Source organism: Lepisosteus platostomus, chromosome 1, assembly GCF_059453375.1.
Source record: "Lepisosteus platostomus isolate fLepPlt1 chromosome 1, fLepPlt1.hap1, whole genome shotgun sequence".
NCBI lineage: Eukaryota > Metazoa > Chordata > Actinopteri > Semionotiformes > Lepisosteidae > Lepisosteus > Lepisosteus platostomus.
This window is the reverse complement of record NC_142611.1, coordinates 6,349,937-6,369,108: the sequence shown is the minus strand read 5'-3', so window position 1 is coordinate 6,369,108 and position 19,172 is coordinate 6,349,937. Positions and strand designations below refer to the sequence as shown.

The following is a 19,172-nucleotide window of genomic DNA, read 5'->3' as shown; positions in this document are numbered from 1 at the left end:
ACCATATTTCAGTAATATATTTCAATATTAACACAAAACATTCATCAATATTAATACATAATTCCTTAATTTCTCTCTTATTTTGCTAGAATATCCAAAATGAACAGATCCCTTTTCCAAACTTTGGCATTTATTAATCACGTCTGGGATATCTTTGTACTGTAGCTCTTTTACAGAAAACGGATGTTGTTACTGTACATCAAGCACTACATTCAGTTTGATTAAACAAGTATATTGTTTGCTATTGCTGCCATGTGTTGGTACAGTACATCTTGAACACTTTTAACTGGGCTGAAACTTGCGGACAGCTGATGTCATACTGGGTGTTGTGGTAGCGGACTCCACCTTGCAACTCTTTGCTCACCATGAACTCATTTCTGTTTGGTTTTCTAAAGGTTGTTTAAGGGCACTTAAAAAGGTAAAACTGTTTTTGTGTTTGGTGTGATTTTCGAAAAAACAAAAAGGTATTTGATTTTTTTTGTTTCTTGTTGAGAGGAAGTTAAGAGTTGCATGTATGCTTTACAGTGGAAATTAAAAAAAACTGCTTGAAATTAAAGCTTAAATACACGTCAGACTTATTGTGTGAACACATACAGTAAGCTGCTAACTGTGGTTTCTTTTTGACACACTTTAATAAAGGACTTTAATAGCACAATATTAAGAGGAGTCTTGCACTCATCTCTTCGATGACAGAAAAACAACAATTTTAATCCAGTGGGATTTATTAATGAAAGTGTGTACATTTCAATGGTTGTCCCATTCCTTTGTCAGCTATTCAGAGCTGAGTAATTAAAAAAAATTAAACTCTAACACCACCTATGCTTTAATATAAATCTTCTCATTAAAGCAGAGTTACAATTAATTAAGTATTCAATTTTGTAACAATATTGGCTTGAAATGTTACAAAATCCTTGAAAATTAAATACAAAATTAATTAATTCACTAAATTCTCAGTAGACAGTTTTAAAAACTATACTTTTCTGAATTTTGGTGGAAAAAAATGGAAAACAATGAAAGTCATCAGAAAGACATCAGAAAACCTTAACCATATAACAAGTGTATCTATTATTGGAATTGGGTATTAAAGCAATTTTAGTTTAAGGGATAGGTGTTTTAAAGTGCCTAGGCAAATTTTATCGACACCTTTCAATTAACACCCGATTAAGACCTGGAAAACGTCTTACTGGATAAATTGGTTACCCAAAGTAATTAAGTTGCGGTGAGATATGATGAAAGTAAAATCTTTCAACTGTTTTCACACTGAAACTCTTGGACCTGTACCACAGCGCCATCTACTGCCCATGGCTCTTATTGACATCATATTACTTTCAGTAACAAAAGTATTCTAAGTAAAACATCTAATTTATTAGATTCGTATACGTTCAGGTTTATATGCATTTTCACCCTTTATCATTTTAATTCATTAGCTTTTAGTCATGGATCTCTTCCTAAGAAATAACAACTTTTTAAAAGCTGTCTGCTTGTATTATACTCCAAAGCTACCAGATTGAAACTGATATCCAACTATCCCGTGAAACAGAAGTCCGACAAATGTCAATACATATCTTAAAACTTTGAATGGTATTAATGAACACCCAAAAATACAAATGTGAAATATATTTAATTATATATTTTTACATTATCTGAAAAGTTTCATACATATTATAATATATTTACCGTTGTCAGTCAGAAACAGGAAAAAAATAATTGTTTCTATTATTTCTCAGATTGAATTTTCTCCATTTCTTAAACCGTGTTAAGTAAACCATTCAACTCAATACCTGTAAAACCTTTTCAATTATTAATTTGAATCACAAAGGGAATTTGTAACATTTTCCATTGTTGTTTATTAATACAAACATACGTATTTTCATTGTGTGTTAATTTCTAAATCATATTATAAAACACTTAAGTTATTATATATATATATTAAAAGATGTATTGGAAGAAACATTTCCTGCTGATGTGATTCTTGAAGATCTGTAAAATACAACACAAAATTAAATCGTCATAAGCATAACCCACTATAGCTATGAATCCCATAATTAAATTAAAGTACCTACGTTTTTGTGAAGCAATGAGAGGCATAAATATACATTTGATTAAAGGGATTGTTCGAAATTGAACACTTACAGAATTCTGGATCAGTGACTCAGCTTTTAACCGTGAAAAGAGATCTGTAATAAAAACCACAATGCAAAGCCTCAAAAACTCTTTATTTGACGAGTTGTACAGTAAAATAAGCTCTGTGCTAGAAGGGTTGCAATTTGCAGTCTCAGTTTTCACAAGCCTTTTTTAAAATTTGCTGTGACTAATTAAATAAATTTCATATAAGTTAATTTGTGGCTATAGAAAAACGAATACGAATTGTGTAGCCAAAGTAACACTTTCACAAAGTATGTGAAACTGCAGTATGTATTAAAGTTAGTGTCAGAGCTGGGGTTCAGGTTAGCTTTAGAGCTGAAAAATTGATTATCATGGATACTTTTGTGTTTTACTGTATGTTTCTTCATTTAAAAAAATGCATATAATGGATATATTATAATTATATATTATAGAATATTATAATACATTATAATAGCATGTTTATGTATGTGAAGGTATTACAGTATATTTGCTACACAATGATAAAATAGATCAAAACTTTCAACTTTGCAATAAAATAATAATATAAGTAACTAATAGATACTGTATGCTTGCTTGTGTCTGTACTATTGTATGATAATTTGGTCTGTGTGTTTTCAACTGTAAGATCCGTTTTTTGTCAGTAGACCAGATATTCAGAATGGGTATTAGTTGGGGAGCATCAGCTACTGCTTCCACAAGTTATCCCTCTATTTGTCCTTTTTGTCTCCACAGTCAGAGAAACTGAAAACGGAGCTTTAATTAATACAGTGAAATGTCCCAGCATCACTAGGGTTCTTTGAGACAGGGCAAGAGTTAAATGATGCATCTAAACTACAGAAAACCAGATGTGACATGTTCTTTTTATTACTGTGAAATATTGTAACTGTTTTCTGTTCTCACCCCCAGTGTGCAGCACACAGCAACAGTTTTCAGAATTAACTGTTCAGTTTAGCAAAGGTGTTAAGTTTTAATTTCACCTTCATTTTAGGGCAGCTTTACAATCCTGCCTTGTCTCAAAACTTTGATCATTATTGCGCTAGAAGGTCATCACACTCTTCATTACTTTGAAGTAACACTCATTCTAATCAGTATAACATAAATAAGACAGCAATCCAAATTCCTGCTTACTTGCTTCGGTGCTGTTTTCGAATAAGGTTTAAGGCCCTAGAGAGAGAAAAATCAGCTTCAAATTAACATTCAAAAGTTACAGTACATACTGTTTCTAACTTCATTAAATATTTTACAGTTCTTATCACTTTAACTGAGATATACAGTACAGTTACTGTGGGCTGTTTTCAACTATGCCCGATGTATATTTTGCATTTACCTCCTTGGTTGTCCTATAATCCAGGATAAGCAATGCAAATGATATCCATTATATATTTTGTTAATGCTAGGAACAAAATATTCACTAATATATATATATAAATATAATAATGTATTTACCGCTCCATTAAAATCATCAAAACCAGTAACTGGGAAGATCTGGAAAATAGAAAGACAAGACAAAGAAAACATGGAAAAATATGGTAAATTTGTTCTCTGTCTGGAGCTTGTAGTGATCATCAGCATCATCTAGTTCTAGAGCAGCTTCTGAAATTGGTTGTGGGTTATTATTCAGGTATTATTACTATTCTCTTCAGTGTTAATTCTATATGTTCATGATCATTTTTCCATTGCTCTACCGGGTAAGTTGAATGAGAGCAAATTCTCATTTATAGCGACAACCACTAGAAACATCTACAGTACCTGTACATAGCAGAGCATTGACTGGAGCGATCTGAGTTAAGCACCTTCATCGAGAGCTCAACTGCTGTGTCGCTCCTGGAATCTGAAACCACATCTTCCTGGTTCACAGCCCTAATCACTCCTGCACATAGTAATTTATTTACTCTAATAGCTTAAATCAAATAAATGCATGTATTCATTCTGAGAGTTTACCCTGTGAGTCTTGTAACATCAAACGTCATTTTAAAACGGGGAATCAGGCTGTATGAGCATTTTGAATCAGGAAAGGTAATAGCATTGTGAATTGCACATTTTGTTTTTATGAATGTTCTTTCAGTCTAGCAATCTCCAGAAGGCAGCAATACATGATATATTCAAGAATTGGGTATGATGCCAGCATCATATTCTTTCAGGGAAATAAACTGCAGGATGAGATCCTTGGATCAATTAAATTAACAATGAGTTGGGTGGGCTGAATTACCTTCCTTGTTTATAATGTTTCTTCTTTCTATCATGATTGTAAAGTCCTTGTGTATGTACAGGTGTAAGGTGTGTAAGACGTATGCTAGGTACTTTTAAAACTCACTGAGAAAAGTGGTCCACAAGTTGTTCTTTTTACTCACCCCTCCTCCAAGTCCCGAAAAACCATCAAATCCAGTAAATGGAAGACCCTGAAAATAAATTTTAAAATAATGTGATGAAATAATGCTCCATTTATTTGAACGTATTATGAAAAAGAAAACTGGTTAACTGGTCTGTAACAATCTTGGCTTTGTGCATCTGCTTTAAAGAGTAGCTTTCTAATTATACATAAACTGTATTTCATTTGTATATATTATTCATCCTTTTTCTAAGGGCTTCATCCATACATGGTAGAAGGTTGTGGGGCCTCACCAGGAAAACTAGTATACAATATATCCATTTTGGTCAATTCTAAAATAAAAATTCCAAGCAAAGATTTTCAATGTTGACCTAAAATTGCTCAATATTTTTTGTATTAACTTACTCCTCCTATGAATCCTGAAAAACCATCGAATCCATTAACTGGCAGACCCTGCAAAAACACATTAAAACAAACACAATGAGCTCAAAGAAACTTTTTTTAAAATTCATTCAATTGTCTACAGTATGTTTACACATTAATGTCATCGTCTGTACAATATGAAGGAGTGATAAGACAGGTAGACAGAATGTATGGATATAAAGATAAAAGTGCAGAATTAAAATCAAGGGAGGATTTGTTTAAATTGTACAATGAGCTAACAAGACCACATTTAGAATATATTTTTTTACAATTGTGGATTGTGGTCACTATGTTAAAAAGTATGTAGCTATATATAGCTATGCTGGATTTATTCCAGACAAAAGCAACCAGATACATTTGTGGGCTAAAGGGGATTTAGCCTCTGATTACTAGGATACAGAAGTATTCCTAATCTGAGAAAACAGATTCCTTCAAAAAGGTTGGAAGGAATATGGAACAAGCTACACAGCCACTTTGTCTTAGCCGATACAGATATGGTCCAAGAAATGGCTGAATAAGATCCTGTGATAACATGCAATATAGTATTAGGAACCAAACAAGCTTGATGGCCCCAATGGTCTGCTCTCATTTGGTAGCTTTTTATATGTTCATATGGTTTTAACCTTTCTGTGCACTTCAAGCAGCTATTGTTATAAAAGGCAATATAATATTACAAAATTTTCGATGCAGCTTACTAAGTGCAAAGTGTGTGCGCCTGTGTTTATTTGGCATATACAGTACTTATTGTTCCTCAAAAACGTAACTTCAAGACAAAAGAAAATAAAAAAAACATACCCCTCCATTTCCTTCGAAAATGATAATAGGTAAATTCTGGGGGCAGAGAACAGGACATTTGTGAATATTTTATTATATTGAATGGTATTATTGTGAAGGACCATCTTCTTTTCTGAACAAATGCAATGTGTACGAGAGCTCCAGCACATTGCCTTAAATAGTAAGAAATAGAAACTACAGCGTTATTCTTCCTTACACATTGCTAGAGCTGTTTAAGCAACATGTTTTCTTCAGACATCTTCCCCTATACATTGCTGTTGGTATGGAGGGCAGAAACAAATCTCACAGTGTTAGGCTGTGATAATGACACCACACCTCAGGACTCCCCATGGTGTCCAGGTCTCTCTTGGTGAGATATCATCCTTTCTGGGGTAGCTATCTTGTCTCATGTTTGTGTGGGCAAGGAGGATGCTGAGAGAAGGCAGCTTAGATCCCAGGAAGTAAATCATCTTGGTATGCCCCAAGCTTTGGCTTTTTGGATTCCTATGCTACTGCAAGTGCAAGTGTTCATATATTTTAATAATTGCTCTGGATGCTGTGTTTTAGGGTCATGTCATGCCTCTCATAGGCACCAATGTATTGTAGTAAAGATCATCAGTAGCAAATGCAGATGGAATTAAATGCAGTGTAGTTGCTGTTTGAACAGATATGTAAATAATGGTATTTTTTCACAATATGTAGCTGCAGAAAAATAGCATAAGAAGTGTTCAAAGGAGGAAATACATAATACGTTCTCCATGTGATCACAATGAAACTAGAGTATTTTCTAATAAAATTGCTATTCAATATCTATTAATTAAATTCAAATGCTAAAGGAGAACAAAAAGAAGAAAAAAATACATTTTTCGCTTGGAACAACAAAGCCACAGAAATGATGCTTATAATTTTTTTCCACCTGAAAGCAGATTAACTTAGAATTAAGAATTAGAATTTTAAAACTCACGCCTCCTCCATCAGGTGGTACCGGGGCAGGCTTAAAAGAAACAGAAGACATGATGTGAATCATGTCTAAGACATTTCTGTTCAGCTCAGTGTTAATGTCAGCCCAGATGCTATGTATCCTAGTAACTTTGAACATATTTAATATCATTTAGTGAATATATTTAAGTTAGTTACTTAATCGATTACTGTATATAATTTTAAGAACTGATACTGATATCCATACTTTTTCGTATATTGCATATTATACTGTTATATTCATAGTTTATCTCAACTGCTGTTAGAAATGGGAAAGAAAGGTATCCCTTCTAATATACAGTAGCTATCTATCCAGATATGTACAGTATACCTCTTATCATTTTTCACTCTTTATAATACTGCATGAAAACTTAAAAATAAATTTAACAGAAAATATTTTTGATTAAAAAAAATTACCTCTGGCACAACCTGTGGAATGTATTGAGGTATGACTTGCGGGACGACCTGTGGGACGTACTGTGGGACAACTTGTGGGATGTACTGTGGGACGACTTGTGGGACATACTGTGGAATGACCTGAGGGACGTACTGAGGAATGACCTGGGGGATGTATTGAGGAATGACCTGAGGAACCACCTGAGGGACGTACTGAGGGATTTTCTGCGTTGTCTCGGTTTGCTGAAGGGAAGGAAATTGATTGATTAAAAACAGGATACAGTATTACGATATTCTTGTATACTTGTGTGCAGTCAATATCAATGCTTTTTTCATTTATTTGCCCAATTGACATAAGCAGTTGATTTCGATTCTTGTAAAGATCCAAGGGTGCAACTAATTTTTATGTCTCTGTTGAGATATAAAATGAATGATTTCCCTGCTGAGAGACAGTGATTTCTTAATAGCACTACTCCTCTGGAAAGAAGTATGTTTTTTTCTTTGCAAAAGTGAACAAGTATTTAAGAAAACTTTTTAGAAAAAAAAAATGATCAGCGGTTTCTGAAGAAAGATAGCTCTTGAGATTTACTTTTGAAGATTTGATTCATCCTACAAAATTGTTTTGTAATCAACCGAGATAAAATAGAAGAAAATAGAAAGGGACATTTTACAAAACTGTGAAAGTAAAGGAGTTCAGTGGAGTTTAATATCTTGCTATCGGGCAGCCATGAAGCATTAAAGGAGAAGCTCACATTACCTCGGCCTCAGCACTCTCACTTTCTCCATCTTCCTCCTCTCCATTCTGCTCAAGCTAAAAAAGAAACAAACAAATCTCTTAATGCTGCCTCACAGAGGTAAAGCCAACAGCACTTGTGTGAAAATCGAAATAAAATAAACTAAAATAAAACTTACTGGGACTGGACTTGCGAATGCCGCACCAAAGAAATACAGCAATAATATTGCAGATTTCATTTCTTGTCAATCAAACTTGAAAAACATGAAAAACAATTAAATAATAGTGTTTGCAAAACAGTTTTTTTTATCAATCCTTTAAAAAGTCCAGCTTAATTCATCTCTGGATGATTATTTTCTACCTAGTAGTACCTGGAAGTAAGCCTAAATACAGTACAATTATTATTACGATAAAAGTATAATAATAATAACAACAATAATAATGATAATAATAGTGGTGTTGTCTGTTATAGCTGCAGAATTAAAATTGCTTTAATCAAGTACTACTAAAATAACACATCTGCTGAAGATAGCAAAATACACATCACATGTCTATTATATAAACCTTTATAATTTAATATAAAAGAAACAACTTAGTTACTACCAATGTTTAACAGGGAGGACACCACAACAGGATATAGAAGGTGATGCCCAAATGAATAAAATAAAAGGTCTCTTCACGTGTTAGGATTTATATATTAAAGATATAATGCAAAATTAAAAGCTGTTTTCAACCTTTTACCCTTTAGTCCAGAATCCTTCATCAGGTAAAACATTTTTAATCACACTTTTAACATTTACATTATTCAAAAATAATACTTGCTAACAACAGATATCGTTAAGGTTAAATTAAAAAGATAGTTAAGTTAAAAACAGAGTAAATTAAATCTTGAATTATTACCTTTGTAGGGGAGCTACAGCAAATTCCCTTTAGAAAACAGTGATGCTGTAGAGTGTTAAAATTTCACTGAAGTGTTAGCTCCAAGCGGGATTTAAACACTATGCATGTAAGTGTTTGTCCAATCAGGAGATGTGATGTATTGAAAACATGCAGTTTAAAAAAAAAACCTGTTGCTTGACAACAAAGAACCCCCAAATTTCTCTGAAAAAACAATGAGTGACTTAACACAGGCCACAACATATGATGCACAAACGTCTCAGTTGCCTTCCAAGGCATGAAAGCCTGTCATAATAGACACCGCAGTCGCATTATGATGCACAAATTTCAATAACAATAAAATGCGAAGCTCTGTAATTAGATATTCATTCAACACATGATCTTCTCATTTGTTCCAAAGGTGTGAGGGTTGAGAGATAACCAGTGAGCTCAGCGCGAAGGGGAGTTGACAGTAATTCCAGGAATAAAAAGAAACACAAAAAATGTAATGGTGTGTTGTCAAGCGCTTGAGCGGATGAGGAAGAGACAAGAAGGAGGGAGGGCAAAGGAATTAAAACACGAGAATGGGATCATGAAAATGTAGCCATCTAAACTGTTTGGGGTGGTACAGGTATAATAAATAATTCAAGTGACGCCATTATGTGTGATTTTCAGAAAATGAGAGGAGTACAAGGGCCTGGCGCAGGATCCCAGCACTACATTCCAGCATATTACCACATTCATACTGTAAATGGGGTCGGACCCTATTGAGGAGATCAGCAGTCGTACCTTTCTCATCTTACCTCACTATGTTGCTTTTCCATTAGCAAGTTCCCTGGCCCTCCTGGTACAGTCGTTCTCAACTGGCAGTTTGCTGAGTCAACTCTTTCAGTCCAGCACCTTGTCTGAATCTGGTCCAGGCCCTGGGTGTTGGCACTGGTTTTGTAAGTGCTTCTGCGTTTCATTATTATGTGCCAGCAACTTTGACACCTGGAGTGGAGGTAATTATTGCACAATCGAAAAGACAAAGTTGTTGAAATTGTTCTGGTGAAACCACCTTTATGTTATACAGTAGTACACGTGATTAAAAGTGAGAATAGGAGGTATTGCTTTAAACAAAGAGATATGGGAGTGAGAAATACTAACTACCAAACAGGCTCGAATGGGTTGAATAACGTCCTGTCACTTGGAACTCTTCTTATCTCTATCACGAACCATATAAACCCATAAGAAAGTTTGGTACATTAGAAATCCCATCAATGTTCCTTTCCTCTGTTCCAGGCTTATTTCAGCACAGACAGCTGTTGAATCTACAGAGGTGCTTCAGGGGCTTATTTTCAATATAAGGAGAGCCCACATATTCAAACTGGACCTACATAAGGCCAAATAAAAATGGAATGCTCATTTTCCAGAAAGTCCTCTAACTGTAATAGCAGTAATAACAGCAGGAATCTCATTGAGAACAGAGGACAGTGGGGAAATGGAGCTTCAGATCATTCTAACAACTTAATAATGTATCCAAGTGCGCAGCTCAACAGACAGGCAGTACAATATGCGCTTCTTTTAAAGTGCTTTTCAGACATGTCCCATAGAGCTCTACTTTAAGAGATCATTTAAGGGAGAATTTGGGCTTTAGCCTGGCTAGAGTAACAGTCATGGAGGAGGATGCAGCTACCTACTGTACTTGAACTACTTAAACCTACCAATGCAAGAAAACACAGGGAGAACATACAAGCGTGCAGATGGCACCCCAAGTCTGGTATTGAACCCATGGCTCCAGCACTGTACATTGCTGCCATAAATGTGGCACACTCATATACTGTACAGTGTGTGCAGCATATATCTGTTTAGATAAAACTAAAGAAACCATGAAAGAGAGAAAGGGGCAATAATTCAGGTACTGTAGTATAGTGCTTCCTCACTTTAAATCAAAATGTGCTTTATGAAATGCATTGCAGATCACAGTATGTAGCTTTCCCAAAACATATGGATGACACTTTGAAACAATAAAGTAAGCTGTGCACTGTACAGTATGTTACAGTATGTATCTGTTAAATGGACATACAGTAGCGTTATGCTTTCTGAGAGCCAAGAACTTGCTTTTGGAATTACAGTGCTGTTGCAGCAGCTGTGCTTTGAAGAGAAACTAGTCTGATGTCTTTTGTACAAACAAAACAACTAAGTTCCTTTTATTATTTGTGCAGATAGCACCCCAGGTCTGGAATTTAACACAATGATATATCCTTTGATTTCAGTATTTTTGATATGTTATTTGCCCAAAACGTGGGTTCCCATTTCTTCAAAGGAGAAGAATGACACATGAAAACTGGTTGTTAAAATAAACTTAATCTTGCCATAGACTTACCTCATGCCTGGTCCTGGAGGGCTGGTGTTCCTACTGAGCTTGTAACAACCTGAATCAGCTTATTGTTCACTTAATTGGAACACTTTAACAGCTTTTTCCAGCATTTCAGGTGCTGGTGCTTTAAGGAGACTGACAAAATTTACACACACGCTGACTCTCTGTAACTCTCCAGGAGTCGGAAGCCCTAATTTAGAGGAATTTAGACAGAACAGAATGGAATCTCAATCTGTGAATCGCCTTGCATTTGGTCCCAAGCGACTTGCATGAAAAATTGATTTTGATCGACTTTAGTTCTCACGTGGTCTGATTGTTGTGAAGGAAGTTCCATTAGATAAACACCCAGATTGTTTAATCCATACAGTGTTTACTTAGCAAGGTTCAAGATGGGAAAACATTAATCAGGGCTTCTGAAGAATCTTACCCTGGGGCTAAGGCTAGGCCTGTTATTACATTTAGTTTGAGAAAGTGCTGTGGTTACTACAGTGAATCACTAGCACATATTTACTACTAGTTATACTATAACTGTATATACAATTTACTAGTACTGGCATTTTATGCTACTGTAGCAGTTTACACTCTGCTGTTTTTGAAATCCAACAAAAAAGTTCTATAAATCTCACTCCAATCCCGTTGAACATGGAAAACTATACTGTATGTGGCCTTTTTTTAAAACGTAAGAAAATGGCAAGAGATGGCTGTTCAGTCCATTTATTCCCATGTGGAAGTTTGGAAATGTTTAGAAGAAACCAGGATATCAGCTGTAACAACATGGCAAGGCCCAGAATATTCAATAATTAATATTTACAACAATTTAAAAATAATTATTGTCTTCGTTATTCTCATGACAGGGCACCACTGGCAGCTTTCAGCTCCTTTAATTTAAACTTGAAAACTGCCCCTTTTTAAAACAATTTTAAATAAGTCAAGTTTGAAGAAACTATTAATCCAGAAAAATGTTCAATTAGTCAGTGAATTTGTTGATTACTGAGTTAGTCAAAACTCAAAATGTGGTATAAATTCTTCTGTATAACCAACAAACACTCACTTTAACATACAGTATGCTTCACGCAGAAAATACTTTAATAGTAATTATATAAACTGAAAATCTGTTGTAACAGCAGCATCACATGTGCACCAGCATTTTAAAATGAAATAAAAAAGAACAAAATCTTTCTGGTGATGTAAAAATGTTAATTGTGAAGTTCAGTGTTTTATATATGGTTTTCATGGTTCTTTAAAAATATTTTGGTTTTAGAATATTTAGTATGACTTCAGGAAAAATGTTTTGTGACATGCTGCTGAATTATAATATTTGTGCCATGAAACAATTAATGATTTTAAGATGTCATGTTTTCTACAGAACTACAAGCATCTGTTATACATAATTTCCTTAAAATAAATCAGTTCAAATGCTGAAAAACCAAAGCAGAATTATATATTTTCTTACATGTTTATTGTAACATATTTTGATGTTTCATAACCATATTTTGCCTCTCATATACAATCATATTTGCTTATGCATTGTTCACAACATGTTTAGGACCAATAAACACACAAACATATGCAGACATCTTTCATTATTTTCCCTGCAGGGCACATGTACTATTCATCAGCCAAATGTCTGGAAGAAAAAAGAAGAAACTGAGTCACTAATAACTTAGAATACTGCTACTACTAACAATGCTAATAATAGAAGGCAGACCTTCATGTGTATACTAAGTGTGAAATATACATACATTTTCACTAATATCCTGAAGACTACAGATGTGATAAAATACACATATCTGTGAATCATTTCAAAACATTGGTATAAATGATTAGGACTCTAGATGCTGAATTTACAGTTTGTGAGGCACTACTGTTGTACAGTACCCTTGTACTAAGTTTCTACCTAGTACTAATCCAGCACAACAGTGGATGCCACTGTCTGAGATTTCCAGATTCTGGAAAATGTATTTTTTAAATTAAAATTGTACCTCTGTTTTACAATATTAGCTCCATAACAGAACCACAAAATATAGACTTTAGAAAAGAAAAATACAAACAAAAGAAAATACAATACTAACAAGTGTGACTACTACCTGGACTAAACAATCATCAGAATTTTATGAAATAAAAACTATTTGCACTTGTATATGTATTCCTTATGTGTATTATAAAATAGGATGACATTGTATAGCAGATGTAATTTCACAGACTAAGTGCATTCATGGCTACCTGACCTTTCTTTCTGTTCCTGAATCTCAGACTGCATAACATGACATCACTCATACGGTTTCCCATCAAAGATGTCCCCAGTATACTGTGCATCATATACAGTACTGTACACTGTGAGTGTCAGACTTGCACACAGTAACTAGCTGTATTCTGAAACTTGCTTTCTTCCTCTTCCAGGCCCTTCTGAAATATTTAATGAGCAAAGCAAACTGTATCACTAGTATCAATAGTAGCCCATGAACACTTGTGCGAATAACATAGGTACTCATTTCATATTTCCAGGGCACCAAACAAAAAAGGCTGTCATTTTAGTTACCGTACCTCTTAAATTTAGAAGACATCTTAATGTAAAAAATGTTGTGTCACAATATTACGGAAAAGCAAACTTCCAGGAGAACAGTAAAATAAATTTAGATATTGTTTACCTTTTTTCTTATGGTGCTGTCATTCAATAAGTGCGGTACCTTTGCTAAAGGTAAAAATATAATTGGCTCATTATTCAAAGCTAGAACTTCATTAAAGCTCTTTTTGCTACATCAAAAACTATCTATATTGTCTGTGTTTACGTGGTTTATTTGCTGATCGTTTGTTTCACACTTATGAAGCTCCATATAATACTAAAACAAACCTTTTACAAGCTTCACCTACCTACAGGCTCAAATTACCAACCGGAAAGAGGCATTTAATTTCATGTCTTACTGATAAGAAAATGTATGATGTAAATAATTTATAAGAGTGATCTTTTACCTCTATTTGCTTCATTTTTTCACAGTATTTTTCAAGATAAATGTCTTGGTTGCTTAACGCACCTGTTTGTCATGGTAAAAATGTCCTAAAATACTGCAGATATTACCATCACTGCCAGTGCTAAAGCTCTAAAAACACCAGTATTAGCATATACAATTGCGGGGTAGGGTCTCTAAACTCCTAACGCACAAGTTTTCCATTATTTTCACTCGTAAGAATTAGGTAAATCATGATTACTCAGTAAATCCAGTAATTAATTTTTGTATTTTTTCGAAATTATATTGGGTTTAATTTTGGTTTCTCAAAATTATATCTCTTCCTTCTCTTACACTGATCCAGTAATCCTGTTTTTTAGAATGAGGTTTGTGGATTTTTTTCCTGAGCCCTTGTAATGTTAATTGCACAGCTCATCTTGTTCCTGTGAGGATATGTATGTTTCACTCTGAGTCGTGTGTAGCGCGATACAGACCGTCTCAGTGGCTGTATGTGTACTGTACCTGATGACAGCCCGAAAGCCAAGAGGAGACACCTCTCCAAATTGATATTTTTGTACATTTCATAATCACTAAAAAATAAGCTATGTAGTCAAATGAATAAACAAGCAATAAAACATCTGAAAATAGATTTTTAAAGGTGAGTGCACCTTTAAACCGCACGGTAAAATCAATTATGCTTTAAAAAGCATCGTTGTTTTTTTAACTGAATCATTAACAGTCGTCTTACCCGTGGTGCCCTTAGACCATATGGAACTGCTCCGTATCCATTATATCCATTGTATCCATTGTATCCATTGTATCCATTGAAGCCACCATAGCCTCCATACCCATAGCCCAAACCCAGCAGACCAGTTCCCTAGTGTTGGACAGCAATGAAATTGGGACACAGAGAACATCATAGGTGACGAATGCATATAAACCCCTAAATACTGAATACTAAATACTGAAACAACCTGTTAAGTGAATGTTACAATTCATATCTATTCTCATTCTCACTCTCATTCTTTGATGATATTTCTATTGAACTAACACCTGCATTTTTCATCACTGATTAAAAAAAATAAATGCTGGTTTAATCCAAATGTTTTTTTGCAGGGTCTTATTCATAGGGTGTAAAGAAAATTCAGCACTTTCAGTTTTATGGCCACTTCAGGTGTTACATACATGCAAATACCTACAGTATGTTACTGTTACTGTACATGGGATAGACGGTGACATAATGCTGGTACATTATATCACATTTGACAATTACCAGTAAAAAGATGATTTAATCTGTATCCCAATATACATCCCTTCCACTGTTTAAATAGCAGATGTAATTTTTATTGTTAAATTTCTGAAGCAGTTTTCTACGTATTTGCAATACATGATCTGCCAACTCCAAGGCTTTGTGTGACACTAATTCCGATTTCCTCTAACATGCACAAAAAACATTACAGTAAAGAGGAGACGCAAGTACACAAAACAACTGAAAATCAGCTGTAAGGTTTACTGCATTCCTGTCTGTCATTAGAATGAACGGCTGTAACATACCAGCGTTGGGTCATAAGGAATAGGAATAGGTATTGGCTGTAATGAGAGTGTAGAAAAGAAAGTATAAATAACACAACCATGAGATATAAGTTCGTAATTTCTGTTTCTGTCACTCACTAAACTGGTGGTACCAGCTCATTACATCTTATTTAACGCTTTTAGGTGCAAGCAATTAAGCAATTTGGTGATGTTTTTAGTTGTTGAAAGACACATAAGGTGTGAGTACATTATAATCGACGGAAAAAAAGTTACAAATTTTTTAGCACAAGCCCTTTAAGTCTGCACAGCAAAATTTACTTGAAGAAGAGGAACCAAATTTAAAAACAAAATCTGTAAATACCTGTGCTACTACTACACCTACTATCCCTGTTACTATTACCATTACTACATTTATTATTACTACCCTTAATAATGACAAGAACTTTTTTGTTTGAATAATGTGTTGGTGTATTAATAAATTTGTGGTTTTACCAATTACCCGTTTTGAATTTATATCTAATACTGGGAAGTACTTGACTATAGTTCTGCTCAAATAAAAACTGAAACTGAACGATATAAAAACTCTAAATGAGATTGCCGAGCAGAGCATTTTGGTGAACTCCAGTGACAAAGACACAGTTAGGGAGAAAAGTTAAAATTACCTGTGGGATTTGAATTGCTGGCTGGTAGAATGCACTAAAACCCTGTAAAAAGAGACTAGTGAATACATTAAAGGAATATACGCTGGTCTGTATGTGAACGTGGCATGTTTGTTCACAAGGTACTGCAGCCAGATTTTAGAAAGGCAATGCTTTGGTAGAACTACTTTGGTAGAAGTGCAGTTTTTCTTCTTTTCTTTTAGCAACACAGACTAAAAATGATTTTTAGTCTTTCAAACTAATTCAGATTTCAAACTACTCATTCAAATTTCAAACTACTGCCATAAATTTAGCTCAAAATCACTGTTTCTATGCATAGGCCCCCGAGCATCCCTGATTGTCTGTCAAGCCTGTAAACAGCGAAGACTAGTATTGACATTTAAACTAGCCACAAGTAGTGTCAAATACAGTATATGAAGGTACTGAAAAACAAGGCTGTTCCTGTATGTGATTGAAGAAACACTTGCAAAATTTACAAAATTATCTGGTGCTTAATCCTTTTTATTATTTTCTATCTTGTTTCTTCAATGTCAATATCAATAGTAAGCTGTTAAAAAGCTAAGCATCCTAATTGATTCATTATAAGAATAAACAATACAAAATAAAATATTAATAAACATTTATGGATATGAGGGCTTAGTATGAGTTTCTTTTGAAAATCATAAAAAACTGTGTACTCCAATTTCTAAGAAATTTTAAAAAACAAACAAAGCCCAACAAATATTCCTAGAGCAGGGGAATTCCCCATACTGTAGATAAGTCAGGAAGTTAAAAGACTGAAATGTGAGCAAAAGTAATCCTGGCAGAGATCACATAATGACATGAACTCTGTACCATATCTGAAAGAACAGATTTGCATTTAAAAACTACATTTTTTCTTAGTTTAATTGAGAAGCTAGCATTGGGTCAAAATAATTTTAAAGTTGCGTCTCTTAATCAACAATAAAACCTGGAAAGTCCTAGCCTAGATAAAGATGTTAATTATCCAAAAATTGTAACACTTGACAGCACACCATCTCATAAGGAATTATTTTTCTGATTTTAAAGTCCATTTATAAAGTACTTCTTCAGTTGGTTTCTGAAAATATTATTACATGTATATGCTGTACTTCACTCTTTTGCTGCAATGAGGGCATGTAATAGTGATTTTCTTGTAAGGATAGCTTTGGTTTGTTTTCACACACCCATTCTGCTACTTTTCAAAATATTAAATTATTAATATTAATATTAAAAAAGAAAGTTTAATGCTCAATCTTTAGTAGGGTATGAAATAAAATCTTCTTTCTTGATTGTTTTTTTTTTGCTTTGTCGTATTCTCACACAATTAATGCCACTTATAACTTTTTTCTTTTCTTTAATAAAAAATATATTTTAAAAAATTTTCATTTATATTTGGAAAAATTTTAAACTGGAATTTGGGAGTATAAGCATAGCAATTATTGTTTTCAGAATTCTTTTATTTTAGTGGTTTTTTTTAAAAGGTGATTTATCAAACACATCAAGTGATACTACATCCATCTGCATCTTTTCAGGTGTGTACAAATAAATGAATTTGAAAAGGTAGAATTTCCTACAATGTGCTTACCTCATAACTTGAGCTTCCGCCGTATTGCTCAGACTAAAATGAGAAGAAAAATTGTCTCTGAGAATGCAAGCAGGGAAGATAAAGTTCGTATTTTCATTTTGATTGTCAGCAGTGTACCGTAGCATGTTGTGATGTCATGCTTCGAGAATTAACGAAACTTTCTCCTGTTCTGAAATCAAAGGTAGCCATACTCTTTATCCCACTCTCACCTCTTCGTTGGAAATAATGGTAATAGTAATCACTTGAACAACATCATAATTCCATTTATGAACACAAGAAGTTTAATTACTTACTGGGACTGGCATCAAATAGACAGCTGGGAGTATGCAGGCAAGCAGAATGAACGTCCTCATGGTTCCAGACTCCGTAGTTTTGGTTCCTAAAATATACATAAAATTCTGCTTTATTTTTTGTTGTGTGATTCTACATCCAATATACATTAAACCCTTAATGCTTGTTTTATAGTATGTATCCAGCTTTTAGAGTAAGTATAACTATGGTAAACAAACAAATAAAATAGTCCATCCATGACCAAAATTGATTTCAGGATATTTCAAACAAAAGTAAAAAAGATTTGTATTTTTTTTTTACTTTGAGGCCTGTTTTAAACATGCACACATTTACACCTAAGGACTCACAAATATCTTTGTAAAGAAAATAATACGAAAAGGCGTAAAGATAAAAAAAAGTGTTGTAGATTCCAATATTTCCGTTTATAGATCAATACTATATTTTTATCAAGGCTATATTTGTGTCATGCAAAATGATAATAATGCAGTAGACAGTTCTGCATTCATAGTATATTTACAGAATATGACTCTCCTATATTGAAACAGTAGATTATAGAGTAATAAAGCACTGACAACATTTACAAGAGAAAAAATTTAAATCAAAGCACTTAAGAAAATAGAGAAGTACCACTGATGGTACTTTAGGGATGCTCAGCCTTACCTGTTGTGTAAACTTCTGTTCTCTACTGAAGAGTTTCACATGCCAACACTGGTATTTAAAGCTTGCCAAATAAACACAATTATTTAATAACCACAGACTATTGAGAACGCTATAGTCACAACAGACAGCTGTTTCAACAGCCACGTAAATTCCAACAACATTACTGTTCTCTTGGCATAGCATTTAAAGCCATGGGAGATCAAAAGAACAAGTGTCTTCATTTAGTTCGGTATTGACTTTCACTGTTACAGTCTTATAAGCACAAAGGCACACATGTTGAGTCTATAATGAAACAGAACAACTGAGTCTCCTTTGTTTTAAGAAGAGTGACAATCAAGAGAAGGCTATTCAGTCCATGTAACTGTCTCTGACGTTTTAATTGATACAAGGATCTCATACAACCATTTCTCAAAGGTTATCAGCCTCAACAATATACTGTAGATGGCTGCATTCGTTGCATTTACAGCACACAAAAATTCTCATTTTTAAATGCACTTCCACACA

At 34.0% G+C, this 19,172-nt stretch overlaps 2 protein-coding genes across 4 annotated transcripts; both read right to left on the bottom strand.

Annotated features, from left to right (window-relative positions):
- Window positions 1-704: 704 nt before the first annotated feature.
- On the bottom strand, window positions 705-9,691 carry LOC148677582 (uncharacterized). Of its 2 annotated transcripts, none has more exons than XM_088596948.1 (12): window positions 9,440-9,691; window positions 7,940-8,014; window positions 7,785-7,838; window positions 7,049-7,270; window positions 6,618-6,647; window positions 5,675-5,710; window positions 4,862-4,909; window positions 4,479-4,526; window positions 3,574-3,612; window positions 3,256-3,291; window positions 2,134-2,177; window positions 705-1,980 (listed from the first exon to the last, which is right to left on the bottom strand). In XM_088596948.1, the coding sequence occupies exons 2-11, from the start codon at window positions 7,997-7,999 to the stop codon at window positions 2,160-2,162; spliced, it is 591 nt and encodes a 196-aa protein (XP_088453074.1). In that variant the 5' UTR covers window positions 8,000-8,014; window positions 9,440-9,691; the 3' UTR covers window positions 705-1,980; window positions 2,134-2,159. The 2 variants fall into 2 exon arrangements, with proteins under 2 accessions (XP_088453074.1, XP_088452975.1); XM_088596849.1 differs by lacking the exon at window positions 9,440-9,691 and adding an exon at window positions 8,661-8,867.
- Window positions 9,692-12,432: 2,741 nt separating this feature from the next.
- LOC148677581 (uncharacterized) lies at window positions 12,433-18,817 on the bottom strand. Of its 2 annotated transcripts, XM_088597383.1 has the most exons (8): window positions 18,669-18,816; window positions 18,011-18,096; window positions 17,718-17,750; window positions 16,136-16,177; window positions 15,495-15,530; window positions 14,689-14,817; window positions 13,644-13,687; window positions 12,433-12,622 (listed from the first exon to the last, which is right to left on the bottom strand). In XM_088597383.1, the coding sequence occupies exons 2-7, from the start codon at window positions 18,068-18,070 to the stop codon at window positions 13,667-13,669; spliced, it is 321 nt and encodes a 106-aa protein (XP_088453509.1). In that variant the 5' UTR covers window positions 18,071-18,096; window positions 18,669-18,816; the 3' UTR covers window positions 12,433-12,622; window positions 13,644-13,666. The 2 variants fall into 2 exon arrangements, with proteins under 2 accessions (XP_088453509.1, XP_088453592.1); XM_088597466.1 differs by lacking the exon at window positions 13,644-13,687 and having other exon boundaries at window positions 18,669-18,817.
- Window positions 18,818-19,172: the final 355 nt, after the last annotated feature.